The sequence below is a fragment of the Diabrotica virgifera genome, chromosome 6, assembly GCF_917563875.1.
Source record: "Diabrotica virgifera virgifera chromosome 6, PGI_DIABVI_V3a".
NCBI lineage: Eukaryota > Metazoa > Arthropoda > Insecta > Coleoptera > Chrysomelidae > Diabrotica > Diabrotica virgifera.
The window spans coordinates 32,789,488-32,804,348 of NC_065448.1; the positions used below are offsets into that span (position 1 = coordinate 32,789,488).

At 33.3% G+C, this 14,861-nt stretch overlaps 1 protein-coding gene across 1 annotated transcript in view; it reads left to right on the forward strand.

The window, feature by feature from the left end:
• The first annotated feature begins 1,535 nt into the window (after window positions 1-1,535).
• The window catches only part of LOC114338771 (chitin-binding domain protein cbd-1-like), a 41,215-nt gene continuing 27,889 nt past the window's right edge, over window positions 1,536-14,861 (forward strand). The window contains exons 1-2 of the mRNA XM_028289382.2: window positions 1,536-1,675; window positions 13,176-13,426. Coding sequence (XP_028145183.1) covers window positions 1,624-1,675; window positions 13,176-13,426 — 303 coding nt within the window. The 5' untranslated portion in view covers window positions 1,536-1,623. The remainder of the gene's footprint in view (window positions 1,676-13,175; window positions 13,427-14,861) is intronic.

Below are 14,861 nucleotides of genomic sequence, written 5' to 3' on the forward strand. Positions count from 1 at the left end.
AAACATGAAAAAACAAGTATTCGCATTTTACGTTTTTTAACCATTTATGCTACACTTACGAACTTCATGTTTTACCCAGGAAAACTATATGATATAGTTAACCAATACTATGAATTTCATTAAGATCAGTTCAAGAGATATTGCAAAATAAATTTTGAAATCCAGCTTTCGCAAAAAAAAATTCATTTTTTTCAAAATGTTGAAGGATTGAAAATAAAGCAGACAGCACATTGATTTTTTTTTTCACATATAGAAGAATACTGTACCTTTCATTTGCGATTTGCAAAATTAAAATCGGTTAACGGCTTCAGGATTTTTTTAAATAAATATTAATTTTTGGTTGCTACGCCCAGGACAGCGGATAGTATTGGGCATTCCAATGCCCTTGGATAATGATTGATAAATTTTAATTTTTAGTACATTTCGATATAAATAAATAAATTTGTTTATTGCAAAATAAAAACACATACTCAGTCCTTTGAAATAACACTTTTTTAGCATAAGCTTTCTTTGTTGATAGATTTTAAATTACAGAATAAAAGTTTATTATTTTTAAACATATGCAATTGTTTAAACAATAATTCACAACCAATAATCAACTTAGATTGATTTTTGTGGAAATAAAATATTAAAATACAACAAAATGTGCCTAGAGTAAGAAAATAATATATTACAGGTATAGATTGGAATAAATTTTGGTGGAAATCAACTTATGTAAATCGAACACCGCTGTCCTGCGCGTAGCACCAAAAATTATTGGTTATTTAAAAAAAATTCTGAGGCGGATGGTAGTTACTCGATTTTAATTTTGAAAATTGCAAATGAAAGGTACAGTATTCTTCTATACGTAAAAAAATATCAACTTGCTATCTGCTTTATTTTCAGTACTGCAACATTTTGAAAAAATTAATTTTTTTGCGAAAGCTGGATTGCAAAATTTATTGTGCAAAATATTTTGAACCGATCTTAATCAAATTTACTGTGTTGTGTAACTATATCATAAAGTTTTTTTGTGTAAAATATGAAGGTCCTAAGTGTAGCATAAATTGGTGAAATACGTAAAATGCGACTACTTGTTTTATTTATGTTTTTTCCGCAATAATTGATATTTTGCAACAGTGGTGACAATTGTTAAAAATTTTAACCACACTTATATTGTACGAAATTTAATTACGCAACTTTTATGTTAGGACAACTTTTCTAGAAAGTAAACACTTTGAAAGTTATAATCAGAAAACGAAGAAAAAAATCGAATTTCTCCTTCATTTTTCGATATTTTGATTATTTAAACAATGTTCCGGACCTATCTTAGTGGGGGGATAACTCAACTATTATTATATGAGTTAATTCCAAGCAATTTCTGCAAAAAAATATGAGTCACCTCTCAACGTCCATCTCAGAGATGCGCCTTGGACTAATTTTGATATGGCTTAGAGCCAGACTACATCAAGATTGCCTATAAATCGTGCTAGTAATCGCCTTGCAACGAGACCAAAATCAAAAAGAAGAAGAATCTATGTTAAACAATTAAAAAAACAAAATTTATTTACAGTTTTTCTTTACATTAAAAGAGATCTATTGTGTGTTTGTTTATCTAGGCAATTAATTTTCATCAAAATTATAATGTTGCAGATATTTTTGCTTTCGGCCTTGATTTTACATGCTCATTTACAACGTAAGTAATAAAATGCATATTATCATTTAGTTTATTCCTTTTTTAAACTTATTTGTTAAAGAAAATGGAGCAAAAAGCAAAATTTTGACGCATGTCAAAATTTTCAATGTGTGTTTTAAATGTATTCATTTTTTTCGAGTCCTGAGAAAACTAATAAATATTTGTTTAAAATTTAAACGCAGAATGAAAGATTATATTACTACCGAGGGCCGAAAGTCCCTGAAAACTTCTATAATGTTTACGCTTACGCCTCTCCTGAAATCCTCAAAGGTATTCCGTACCAACCGCAACACGCTGATGTTTGGTCAATGGGTGTGGTGCTCTTTGCCATGGTTTTTGGACCGTTGCCGTTTGATGACAGTAACTACAAATAATTAATAAAACAGGTATCAAATAAAGTGACTTTTCCTAAGGAGCCCAAGATTTCAAGTAGTTGTAAATCATTAATCAACAAGATCTTAGCCCCACTGAAATCAAGAATTCGAATAAGTGGAATAAGAATTGATCCTTGGTTTACGTTTACTCAACCAGATTAAGGCAGAGCTAGAGCTGACTCAAGCGATTCAACAGACGACGAACCAAGAGTATCGATAGTTAGCAAGGATATACCGCCGCCCTCATTAATTACAAAGTCTCAATTAGAAGCAGCAACAAAACCGAAAGTAACTGGAAGAAGAAGCACGTTAGAGGAGACCGATATTCTCGTTAAAGATCCAGATGAACAAAGCCTTAAACCATACATTCTATAATGTTTATTTTAATAAGTTACAGGGGTGAAAATAAAAGTGAAAATTTAGTGTGATTTTAAATTGCAAATATTTCATTCAAAAGAAACTTTTTATTTATTCTAAGGGACTTTCGACCGTCGGTAATAATTATCGGTCTTTTATTCTGCGTTTAAATTTTTCAAAAATACTTATTAGTTTTCTCAGGATTCGAAAAAATTAATACATTTAAAACCAATGAACTGTCAATACTGATGGAATAGGCATGAAGAAAATTAATGCCGCCAACATACAAGAGCGAGGTCCTAGAGAGACAGAGAATTTTTCAGGTAAAATTTGACAGGTCGCGCCGTGTAATTCCAGTTGCCTATTGTATCAACTTTAATGTGGAAAATAGACCTCATATTTTTTAAATTTTATTAACTTAACTTAATTTTTAAATACTGCCTATCAGCCCTGATACCAAGTTAAAAAAATATGAGGTCCATTTCCCCGATTTTAGTTGATATATTATACGGCCTGTCAAATTTTACCTGACAAATTCTCTGTCTCTCTCAGGACCTCTCTCTTGTATGTTGAGTCAATCTTGCTTCACTATTTGAATGGGACGGGGCCATTCCATCCGTATTGACAGTTCATTGTTTAAAACCCATTGAAAATTTTGACATGCGTCAAAATTTTGCATTTTGCTCCGTTACCCTTATAAGGGAAGGCCTGGATCCCGCGTGCGAAAAAAAGTTGATTAATAGCAAACTGAAAATTTGTTAATAGCTTAACGGTGTCTCGTCGGACAAACTTTGATGTATGGGAACACTGTAACAGGGGCAGTTTTAATTGTGGAACAGGTTAAAAATTTGGAACGTCGAAAACTACGAAAACGTCCCATGTATTTTGTCGGACAGAACTTCCAATTGATTTGTTACCCTTTCATTAAACTGTCATGCAAAAATCAGACTTGTATTTTTAACAGTTCCATTTATGACTTGCTGGAATAATGAAAGATTGGCTCGTAAGGGGTACCTATTGTTTGTAGCTGTACACAAGAGAGAACGAATTGAATGAAGAGCTGTATCAGCTACTTCTTCCCACTGTTCAGTTTTTAAATTTTTAGATTTTAAAGCAAGAGAAATAGTTTTCCATATAATTCCATTATATCTTTTATCTTTCTATCTGGCCATTAGTCCAGGAACCAAAGCTTTTCACCTAACAATTTTTACAGAATCGATCAATTTGCTTGAAAATTTGAGAATAAGTAGTGGATAGTCCATGGATCAAAATCTATATAATGCCGACAGGCGCTTTTACAATGGGGGTGGTTGCCACCCCATCTCGGGGGTGGACAATTTTTATTATATTTTGACCGCAAATGTTAATAAAAACATTCATTCTAAGCAAAAAATGTTTTATACATTTTTTTGATAAAATTAATAGTTTTTGATTTATTCGCTATCGAAAGTGTTAGTTTTATATCTAAAAAATCAATGTTTTTCGATGGTATACTCATTTACGATTCAATTAATTTTTGCTGTAGAACAAATTTTATCAAACCAAGTTCTTGGGAATTAAATTACCTACAAGTTCATATTTAACCATTTTTTCGTATCTCTGACGCTAATCTTTCTATTCTGAAGAAAATGGCATTTTTCTCCAAATTGCAAACATTCGTTATTTTATCGTTAAAAAACTAATCATTCTAAGCCAGTCAAACTTCTAGAATCTATAATTAATACATAAATAAAGAAGAATAAATAAGGCCAATGACTAAAAACACCGCCAACTTACAATATTATGCTTTCAATTGGATTTCTCCTTTTTTTATCCAAAAAAATATATTGATTTTTTAACCTTAACCGTAACTTTTTATTTTCTATCTTAGAAAGTTCGTAAAAAAGAATTTTGTAGAGATCTATTATTTTTATAAGATCTATAAGGCTGTTAAGATTAAATCCTTTTAAATTTCTCAGTCACAAAAAGAGGAAGCATTGAAAGGGATGATAAAGGTGGTTTTTGCATGATATTACAAGATTTAACAAAACATAAATCCACTGGCGAAGCGTCCATGTAACCACTGTTACCATTGGTAATAGTTAAAAATCTTGCAATAAATATTTTATGACTGTTATGAAATAATTCCATTTATATTTTTTACCAACAGAAATATTTGTTAATAGTACCTAATTCAGTAAATTATAGCCAACTAGACGCACGAAAATATTGGCGAGATATGTGAATCCATTGCACTTGCACGTTATTATATACTGTTACCAATACTGGCAGTGGTAACGCAGGAGAAACCTCGCTACCGCTCGGGACTAGCTCGTTTCTGAAAATATTGAAGGAGCGACAGCTCTGTTAGAGACGGCGCGCGGGCACGCTGTGTATATCAGCATTGTAACCATTTCGAGGATTAGTAACATTAGTTTAGTACCTATTACAGATTACAGAGTGCGTGCATTTAAACATGGAAAAGTGTTGCTACGTATTGCGTAATTGATCAACTACTTAAAAAGTTATTCTCCTTGTATATTTTTTTTATATATAATTTTGAAGAAAAAAAATGAGATTATTGAAAATGGAAGAATTAAAATATAAACAATAGTTTTCAAAATTTATTCTTTTTCCTACTTGTTCATTTTTTTATGTTAATTATATGGTAGAATAATATGTTTAGTTTGTTTATTATTTATTGTTATACCTGTTACATATACATAATTTTATACATATAATTTCGGAATAGTGATTTGTTTAATTTTATCCCACAGGATTGAAAAAAAAAACTTATGTTTGAGAGGTTCAAAATAATTTTTTTAAATAAGATTTTTTTACATCTGGTTTGGTAACACTTTAGAAAAAGTCACGCGTCGCCACTGCATAAATCAAAAAAATCGAATCAGGTTAATGACAAATTTTAATTAGGGAGGTGATTGGGCGGTTGTTTACGATAATTTTTTGCTGAAAAAATAGGGACTGACATTCTTTTCATTAAAAGTCACTTATTTTTTTTAGCTAGAGATTTTTTTTACGTCTGGTGATACATATTTTTAAATACTTTTAATTAGTTTCAACAAGTTATCCCCGAAAATGCATAGTTTTCCCGTCCTCTGACTTTGAAACTACAATATTTAGCATTTGACGAAGAAGAGCCAACATATTATAATGTACTAGTAGTAGTATGGCTCGATTACTATTGGTCTTAACCTTCCGATGACCAACCTTTTTTTATTACACGGATGACCAAGGGGGGGGGGAATGATCCCAGGTCAAAAATGTCAAAAATGACAATTAACAAAAAAATGAAGTTTTTTTTTTAATTTTTTTTATGGCATGGACTTTATGTCATTCAGCCAGTTACAACATGAATATTAGTGTCATGTGTAGTGTGTATGTTGAGTAAGTGTCTTGTGAATTACACATAATAGGCGGTATTTTACTAGACATCAACTTCAGAATATATTTTTTATTCGTAAAATATAGGGAATTTTTTTTATTTCAAAATATGAGGATATCTAGAATGATATTTTAAAGTCAAATAAAAAATAATGAGTTAAAAATTGAAAATACTTTTGAATTTATTAAAGAAAAACTTACGCCTGGGTCACAATTTCCTCCGCTTGGTCATCCGATGGTTAAAGAAAATAAAAAAAATCGGTTTTGTTTATTTTTTCAAAAGGTACATTTTTGTTAAGTAAAGTTGTTTTGATAAAACGAAAACTTTTTGAGTTATTAGCAGAGAACTCATTAAAAACATTGATTTTTTCGATATAAAACTAACACTTTCGATAGCGAATAAATCGAAAACTGTTAATTTTATCATAAAAAATGTATAGAAAGTTTTTTGCTTATACTGAATCTTTTTACCAACTCTTGCGGTCAAAATACAGGGTGTCCCGAAAAGATTGGTCATAAATTATACCACACATTCTGGGGTCAAAAATAGTTCGATTGAACCTAACTTACCTTAGTACAAATAATGTGCTCATAAAACAGCCCTTTGAAGTTACAAAATGAAAATCGATTTTTTTCAATATATCGAAAACTGTTAGAGATTTTTAATTGAAGATGGACATGTATCATTCTTATGGCAGGAACATCTTAAAACAAAATTATAGTGAAGTTTGTCCACACCATAAAAATATGGGGGTTTTGTTCCCTTAAACCCCACCAAACTTTTGTGTACATTCCAAGTAGTTTATTATTGTGGTACCATTAGTTAAACACAACGTTTTTAAAACTTTTTTGCCTCCTAGTATTTTTTCGATAAGCCAGTTTTTATCGAGATGCGGCTTCTTTTTTAATACGTTTACATAAAAATTTTATGGGGTTTTGTTCCTTTAAACCCCCAAATGTTTGTGTACGTTCCAATTAAACTATTTTTGTGGTACCATTAGTTAAACACAGTGTTTTTAAAACTTTTTTGCCTCTAGTCTTTTTTGACAAGTCGCCTTTTATCGAGATGTGGCTTCTTTTTCAAAATATACCCAAAAATGTAAATTATAAATAAATTTTCAGATTTTTAACAGGTCTCTATTATCGTACTTAACCATATACAAATATGTGGTGGATTGGACAAATATTCAAAATATGTCGATAAACACTGGCTTTTCGAAAAAGTAATAAGAAACAAAAAAGTTTTAAAAGTAATCTGTTTAACTAATGGTGGCACAACAATAATTTAATTGGAACGTACACAAAAGTGTGGGGGGTTTAAAGGAACAAAACCCCCACAAATTTGTTATGGGGTGCACAAATTTCACTTAAATTTTTTTAAGATGTTGCTGCCATAATAATGACATATGTCGATTTTCAGTAAAAAATATCTAAGAGTTTTTGATATATGAATAAAAATCGTTTTCATTTGTAACTTCAAAAGGCTGTAACTTTTTTTGTGTGCACTATTGTATATAGCTAAGTGAGGTTCAATCAATCTATTTTTGACCCCAGAATCTGTGGTATAATTTATGACCAATCTTTTCGGGACACCCTGTATAATAAAAATTGCCACCCCTGAGATCGGGTGGCAACCACCCCCATGGTAAAAGCTCCTTTCGGCCTCATATAGATTTTGATCCTTGGACTATCCACTGCTTATTCTCAAGTTTTCAAGCATTGTGAATGGAGAAACGTAGTCTCTTCTTTTAAAATACTCCCATTAAGTTCTTAAGTTAGGATATTCTTCGTCTTCCCACCTTCGCTATTCACGAATTTTGACTTGCACAGTAAGTTGTAATAATAAGTATCTTTTCCCTCTCATCTCTCGTATGATAGTTAATATTACATATTTCCGCTTCATTTCGTATCCTTCTGGCTTCTTTCATGTTTGACATTTTTTGAATCCATAATATTTCTAGGATTCTTCGTTAACACTTAAATAAAAAGGCAACCAACTTATTTCTATACACTTTCTTTAATGTCTACTCTTCCAGACCATAGAGAAGAGTAGAGAACATGTAACACCAAAGCAATCTTGGCGCAGTTCTAACGTGAAGTTCCAACACAAAGAAACTTCTTAAGTTTAATGAATGATGCACATGCTATTTTCATATTATCTTTATGTCTTTGGTTTGGTATATATTTTATGTTATCCATGTTCCCAAGTATTTGTAGGTACCCATGCTCTCAATTCTAGTAGGTATCTGCAATAATCAATTGGATGTTCGCACCTGCTGATAAAGTCATCAGTCATCATCGTGCATTTAGTTTTCTTCAAATTCATCTTTAGCTCATATTCAAGAGAGAATTCCATAAGCGTTGTGTTATGTTCTGTAAATCATTGTTGTTGTCCGACATCATCACTGTATCTTCTGTAAAACGTATAAGTTATTCAAAAATTTCTCTATTGATGCATTAGGGCAGTCAATGAGGGTATGTGGCTCCGAATTCCATCCTACTATATTGATTTACGTGATATTTTCACAGTAAGTAGAGAATAACCCAAGAAACAAAGTCCCTACCCTATGCCGATGTGTGCTTTTGTCTTGGGGGTGGTTTCCACCCCTTCTCGGTGGTGGAAAATTTTTCGCTTAAATAACTACGGAAGCTGCTAGATAACCTAATACTAAGCAAAAACTGTTCTATATTTTTTTTTCGGAAAGTCAATACTTTTCAAAGCCATTTTCATTGAAACATAACACCTTTTCAAACGGTTTTTTTGCGAATACCTTAAAAACTATGCATCTAACTAAAAATATATACTTATAAAACATTTTTGTAGCTTATAAAATAACAAAGAGATTATTTCCTTTACGAATTTTCTAGTTATAACACAAAAAGAGATATGGTAAGTGAAAAAAACTAGTTTTCTTGGTGCATGCTCAAATCAGTGTATTTAACTTGAAATAACAGAGAAACGGTCGATTTTAGGTGTATAATTCTACCAATAACTTTTGTTGTGCTTGTAAAGACCTTTAAAATAAGCAATATTAAATGTCAATTACATTAAAACTATGCGAGATAATCTGTAAAAAATTTGATGACAAACGTATTTTAAGAAAAAAAATGAGAAGTGTATTTAACCCCTTATTCACAAGAATTTAAATGCATCGTTTTCCTTCTACAGTACATTTTACTATAGTGTTCTTTTTATGTTCAAAAAGTTGGGCTGGTTTAAAATGAATGGTTTTTGAAAAAAAAAACAAGATCAAATTATTTAGCGCATTTTCAAATTTTCTTAAAAATCTTCCTATTTCTCCATGTAACTCGAAAATGATAAGAGATGACAAAAAAAGATGCCATACAAAAATGTAGGTTTCTTTTAGGTTAACATTTTGATTTTATTTTTTATAACTGTATCTCTTATCATTTTCAAGTTACATGGAGAAAAAGGAAGATTTTTAAGAAAATTTAAATATGCGCTCTATAATTTGATCTTATTTTTTTCAAGGTGTGATATTTCAATGAAAATGGCCAATTTTCAACCACGAATAACTCAAAAAGTATTGAGTTTTCGAAAAAAAAAATAGAACAGTTTTTGCTTAGAATTAGGTTCTCTAGCAACTTCCGTAGTTGTTTAACCAAAAAATTTTCCACTCCCAGAAGGGGTAGGAACCGCCCCCAAGACAAAAGCACACATCGGCATAGGGTAGACTTTGAATAAGGAGATATTTTCAGGCTACTCCTAAAATTTCATTAAAATCCATGCAGTAGGATAGAATTCGGAGGTAATAACCTGTTCTTGCTCTCTTCGACTGGCGTACATATACCTACCCCAAATTGAATCTGAAAGCGCTTCTTTTATATTCCGTACTCATATATTTTTCCAAAGCTTACCTTAGCCTTTTCTTTGCGAAACTCACACACAAGTTTGCGTATTATGCTTTCATAATATTCAGATAGTAAAGAATGTCATCATCATCAATGGTGCTACAGCCCTATGAAAGAGCCTCGACCTTCCTAAGTGTATTACGCCAGTCAGTCCTATCCATTGCCAACCGTTGCCAGTTTGATGCGCCTATTTTTCTTCCATCCTCATCTACACCATCCTTCCATCTGAGTTTTGGCCTACCACTATTTCTACTTCCCACAGGTTGTAACATAAAGATTCTTCTACGAGGGTTGTTCTGCTGTGATCTTGCTAGAGGTTCTGCCCATCTTAGTTAAGAGATACTACGTCTTTACTGTGGTATCTGTGATATACCGCCTAGTTGTATCTTCTCCTACAAACACCATTTTCACAGAGATGCCACCGAATATTCCTCTCAGGATCCTTCGTTCAAATATAAGCAGAAGGTTTTCATCTGCCTTGCAGATGATCCATGCCTCCGAACCATATGTCAACACTGGTTGTAATATAAGGGTTTCGTATATGGTTATTTTTGTTTTTTGTCTTAAGTTTCTGCTTCTCATATGTCTTTTTCTTAACGTGCCCTATCAAGTCCCCTTGACGTTGGCGATTAACATAGCGAAACTGTCTCTGCCTCCAGCTGTTTTAAATAGGTGTTCTGCTTTCTTTATTCCCGTCCACTCCCGGATATTCTTCAACCAAGAGCTTTCTACCAATTCCTCTGCGTCCTTCGATTTTACCCATCATAATAAGCTGAAGAATATTATACCGATCTCCCCTTACTACGTGTCCAAAATAGGCCATCTTTCTATATTTGATGTTATCAAGCAGCTCGCGGGCAGCATTTGCTCTCTTAAGAACTGCCACATTTGTCAGCATAGCAGTCCATGGTATTTTTAGTATACATCTGTACAGCCACATTTCAAAGGCCTCCAAACGATTAATCTCGTTTCTACATTTTATCTCTTTATCTGGATCTAGTTGTTCAGTAATATGGCAACCAAGATATCTAAAACTGGGTACTCTTTGAATTATATGACCATCAACATATAACCGTGAATCTTGATGGGCCAAACGGCTAAATACCATGTATTTTGTTTTTGAACAGTTTATGTTTAGGCCAAACTCTCTTTCCACTGTGTCAATGGCATTTAAAAGGTGTTGTAATCCATTCATGTCATGACTTAAAATAACTGTATCGTCTGCATATCTGATTGTATTTATCAGAATTCCATTAAGTTTCACACCCCATTCCAAATTATGCAGCGCCTCCACTTGAATAACAGTGGGGACAGTATACAACCCTGTCTGACGCCTCTTTGTATTTTGCATATTTCTGTTGATTTTCCATTTATGCAAGCTGTCGCTGTTTGACGCCAGTATAATTTTTCTATGATTCGTACATCTTGACTATCAACTCCGTTATCCTTTAATATTTTAATTAATTTGTGATGTTGTACTCGATCAAAGGCATTCTCATAGTCAAAAAATACAGCAAAGACGTCTTTCCATTGATCTCCGCATTTCTGCAATAATACATTTAGTGCAAAGAGTGCGTCCCGGGTTCCCAGTCCATTTCTGAAGCCAAATTGTGTTTCATCCTGGTCTTCTTCACATTTCACATTTATCTCTGATTCTACTGCGGATGATACGTAGAAAGATTTTCAAAGTGTGGTTCAAAAGGCTTATCAGTGTATAATCGCTACAGTTTTTCGGACGTTGCTTTTTTTGGTAAAGTTATGAAGTCGGACTTTAACCAATCTTCAGGGATATCACCAGTCGAATAAACATAATTGAAAAGTTTGATTCGTATTCTAATGTTTTCCTCATTTATGAGCTTTAACATTTCTGTAGTATGTTGTCAGGACCAACGGCTTTCTTGTTTTTTGCCAATTTTATAACATGTAGTATTTCTGATTTTAGTATTTCTGGTCCTTCACCTTCATCTAAAGTCTCCAGTTCTTCGGGTCTATCATCATTATACAGGGTGAGTCGTGAGGAACTGTACATACTCCTACCTCGTATAGAGGCTCCTATGGGGAATAACAAACGACCATTAAAAAGTGTCTGCTCCCCTTGTTTAATAATATACAGGGCGAGTTTCGCATTTTGACAGAAATTTATATTCGTCATAATTTTTGAACGGTCAGATCGATGTGTCTCTTATTTTTGTCAATCGTTACACTATTACCACCTAATCAACTGATTTATTCAAACTAGAAAAAAATCAGGTCCGGCTTTAAAAAATTAGTTCGTTTGTGTCTTAGAAAAAATTTCACCCTGTATATGCTTTTTGAAAACTCTAATATGAATTTTACAAATTAGACAAATAGACAATTCATTAATATGTCTACTCAGCCCAAAACAGCATTTGTTTGCTAGGATTACCCTTCACTTAATTTCTTCCGTCATGACGTTCTCCTTGGTGATCACGGAGTCTTAGTATGTGAATTTGTCCACCACTTCAAAGGTAGAGTTATCAACCGTGAATTGGTGACCGATATTTTTGTCTCTATTGTTGGGTGTTGATGCCATCATCTTAGCTTTCTCCTCGTTTACTTGCAGGCTCATATTTTTTGAGGCGTTTGAGAAGGTGGTATACATTTCTTCTAGCTTGCGTGTTGTATGGGCAACTATGTACGTCCACGCCATCTGCATATGCCAAAAAATTGTAGACAACTTTATACGCATTATAGCCTTAACCAATCTTATCAGTTTATCAGGTATGCGGAATTCATCCATGGCTTCATACAATTTATTTTTTAGGATATTATCATAGGCTATATGTGTCGATATTGGATTCATTGGTTTTTTTCCACTATTTGCCTTAGCACAAAGATCTGGTCTGTTGTTGATCGACCAGGCCTAAAACCACTTTGATATTCTCCAAGAAGCTCCTCTCAATGTGCACTTAGGCGACGATATAAGATTCTCGAAAATATTTTGTAACCTGTAAAGTAAAGACTGTAGGCCAATATTTTGTAGTTAACTTTTAGGACGATCATTGCTCTATAGTTACCACAAACTGTTTGGTCTCCTTTCTTGTGAATAGGTACAATTATAATACCCACGTTCCAGTCTTGTGGTAGTTCTACCTGCTTCCAAATCAATCCTACTAGTACTTATACTAACTATAAGCCAGATTTTTGGCGCCAAAATTTAAAACTTCGAAAGTTTCAATTTTTGTATTTCTTTGATAGCTTCTTCCTCTGTTAGGATGTTATCTTTCTCTCTTTCGTCGTCCATACCTTCGAGCTGAATTTCTGGTGCTTGCAATCTCATCTCACTTTTTATATTTAGTCTACTCTCAAAATTTTCTGCCCACCTTTCTAGTATCTGGTCCTGATCACCAATAATTTCTCCTCTTCTGCTTCTAACTGTTGATAGAACTCTTTTTATTTACTTTTACTATTTACTTCTTGCCTCTTCTTGCATCATTATTCTAAAACTTATTTTAAAACTTACATTGGTAAATACATATATGTTTATCTTTTAGCCACGTATTGTCCAATGGGATCCTACTTTGAACATGAGACTGATTGTACGAAGTTTTATCAGTGCGCGCCCTGGGGCGCCCAATTGATGAACTGTTCTTCTGGCACTGTATTTGATCCCGAAATTAATGTTTGCAGTTGGCGTCGACCAGGGATATGTGGTTGGACGACTACAGAAATCACAACAAATCCAGAGTTATCTACAGGAAGTTGTTCGAAAGAACCAACAACGATTTCAACAACAATAAAACCAGTAAGATCTTCTTCTTCTTCTTTCAGTACCATGTCAGATTATCGGTATTAGTTTTGTTTAAGGCAGCTCTAAACAGATTAGCGGTGGTCTCTTGATACCACTTCCGAAGATTTCGGAGCCAGGATGTTCCTTTTCGGTGTGGGTCGCTTCTTCCAGCGATCTTGTCCTATAATATTATGAGGTAATATCTATACCTCTCTAGATGTGTCATTGCATGGCCGAAATATTGTAGCTTTCGAAATTTTATGGTTTTTGTTATTCCTGTGCTCTTATTCATTCGATGTAAGACAGTCTCATTTCTTATTCGATCGACCCCACTGATTCGTAGTACCCGTCGATAGATTCACATCTCAAAGGCCCCCAATTTTTTCATTAGTGTCTTTGTCAGAGTCCAGCTCTACATGCTATATACAGCAATGTGGAGAATTAATTACCAGAGAAAGGCAGTTCCCGTCAGTGGCGCATAACACCCCTACATGCGACAGTATATATACACGAAATTTTCGATTTTCTAAATCTGACTGAATTGAAAATCAGACCAAATCCCATCTTAAAATTTAGGAAAAGACTCGCCCATCCATATATCAAATCTCCATTTTGATCCAAGAGTGTGGATTTTACGGCCCTTCCCATTTAGGGTCTGTTTTTCGTTTACGTTCCCAAAACTCCCAAAAATTTTAATAATTTAATTCCAGCCCTTGCGTCTTCTGATAGTACGATCATTGCCTTTCCAACGCGTGTCTAATTTTGAAAATCGGTTTTACCGTTCAAAAGTTACCGAGCTCAGAAGTATGACTCAATTTTTATTTAAAAAGGGGAAATGTTGTGGATTTGTATGTATGTATGTGGAAAAGCCGATTACACCGATCTGAATTTTTTTCTGTGTTTCAAGAAGGGATGAGGGACGATTCAGAACCGGTGTAGTTTGTGACTTTTGACCAGCCATAAGTCAGATATAGGGCTTGGTAGATACAAAATGGCATATTTTTTGGGCATATATATCTTAGGTTCAAGAAGAGACAGGAAAACCGCAAATACACCAAATTAATAGCGTTGAGTTAATGATGCTTTCATGGTGCCTAAGCGGTTAGTATCAGATATACACACGGCTCAGTATAGCCGAAAAACTGAAAAACTAAACTTTGAAAATTTTGATTTTTTGACAATTACTCAAAATTTCAACCTACGAATTATGCCAATAACTGAGCGTTTGTAGGAGGACTTCAGACTCGTCTCAAGGTATATACCTCATATCTGAGAAAATCCGAATTTTTAAGTTATAGGCTTCATAGATATGATCAAACCTATTTCTTATGGGGAAAACTGTTTTTCAAGTTTCATAATTCCTGTAATACCTTCAGTTATCATACTTGACCTTGGATGCATCAGATACTACTTGTCAATACATTTCAAACTCATGTTTAATGATCAAATC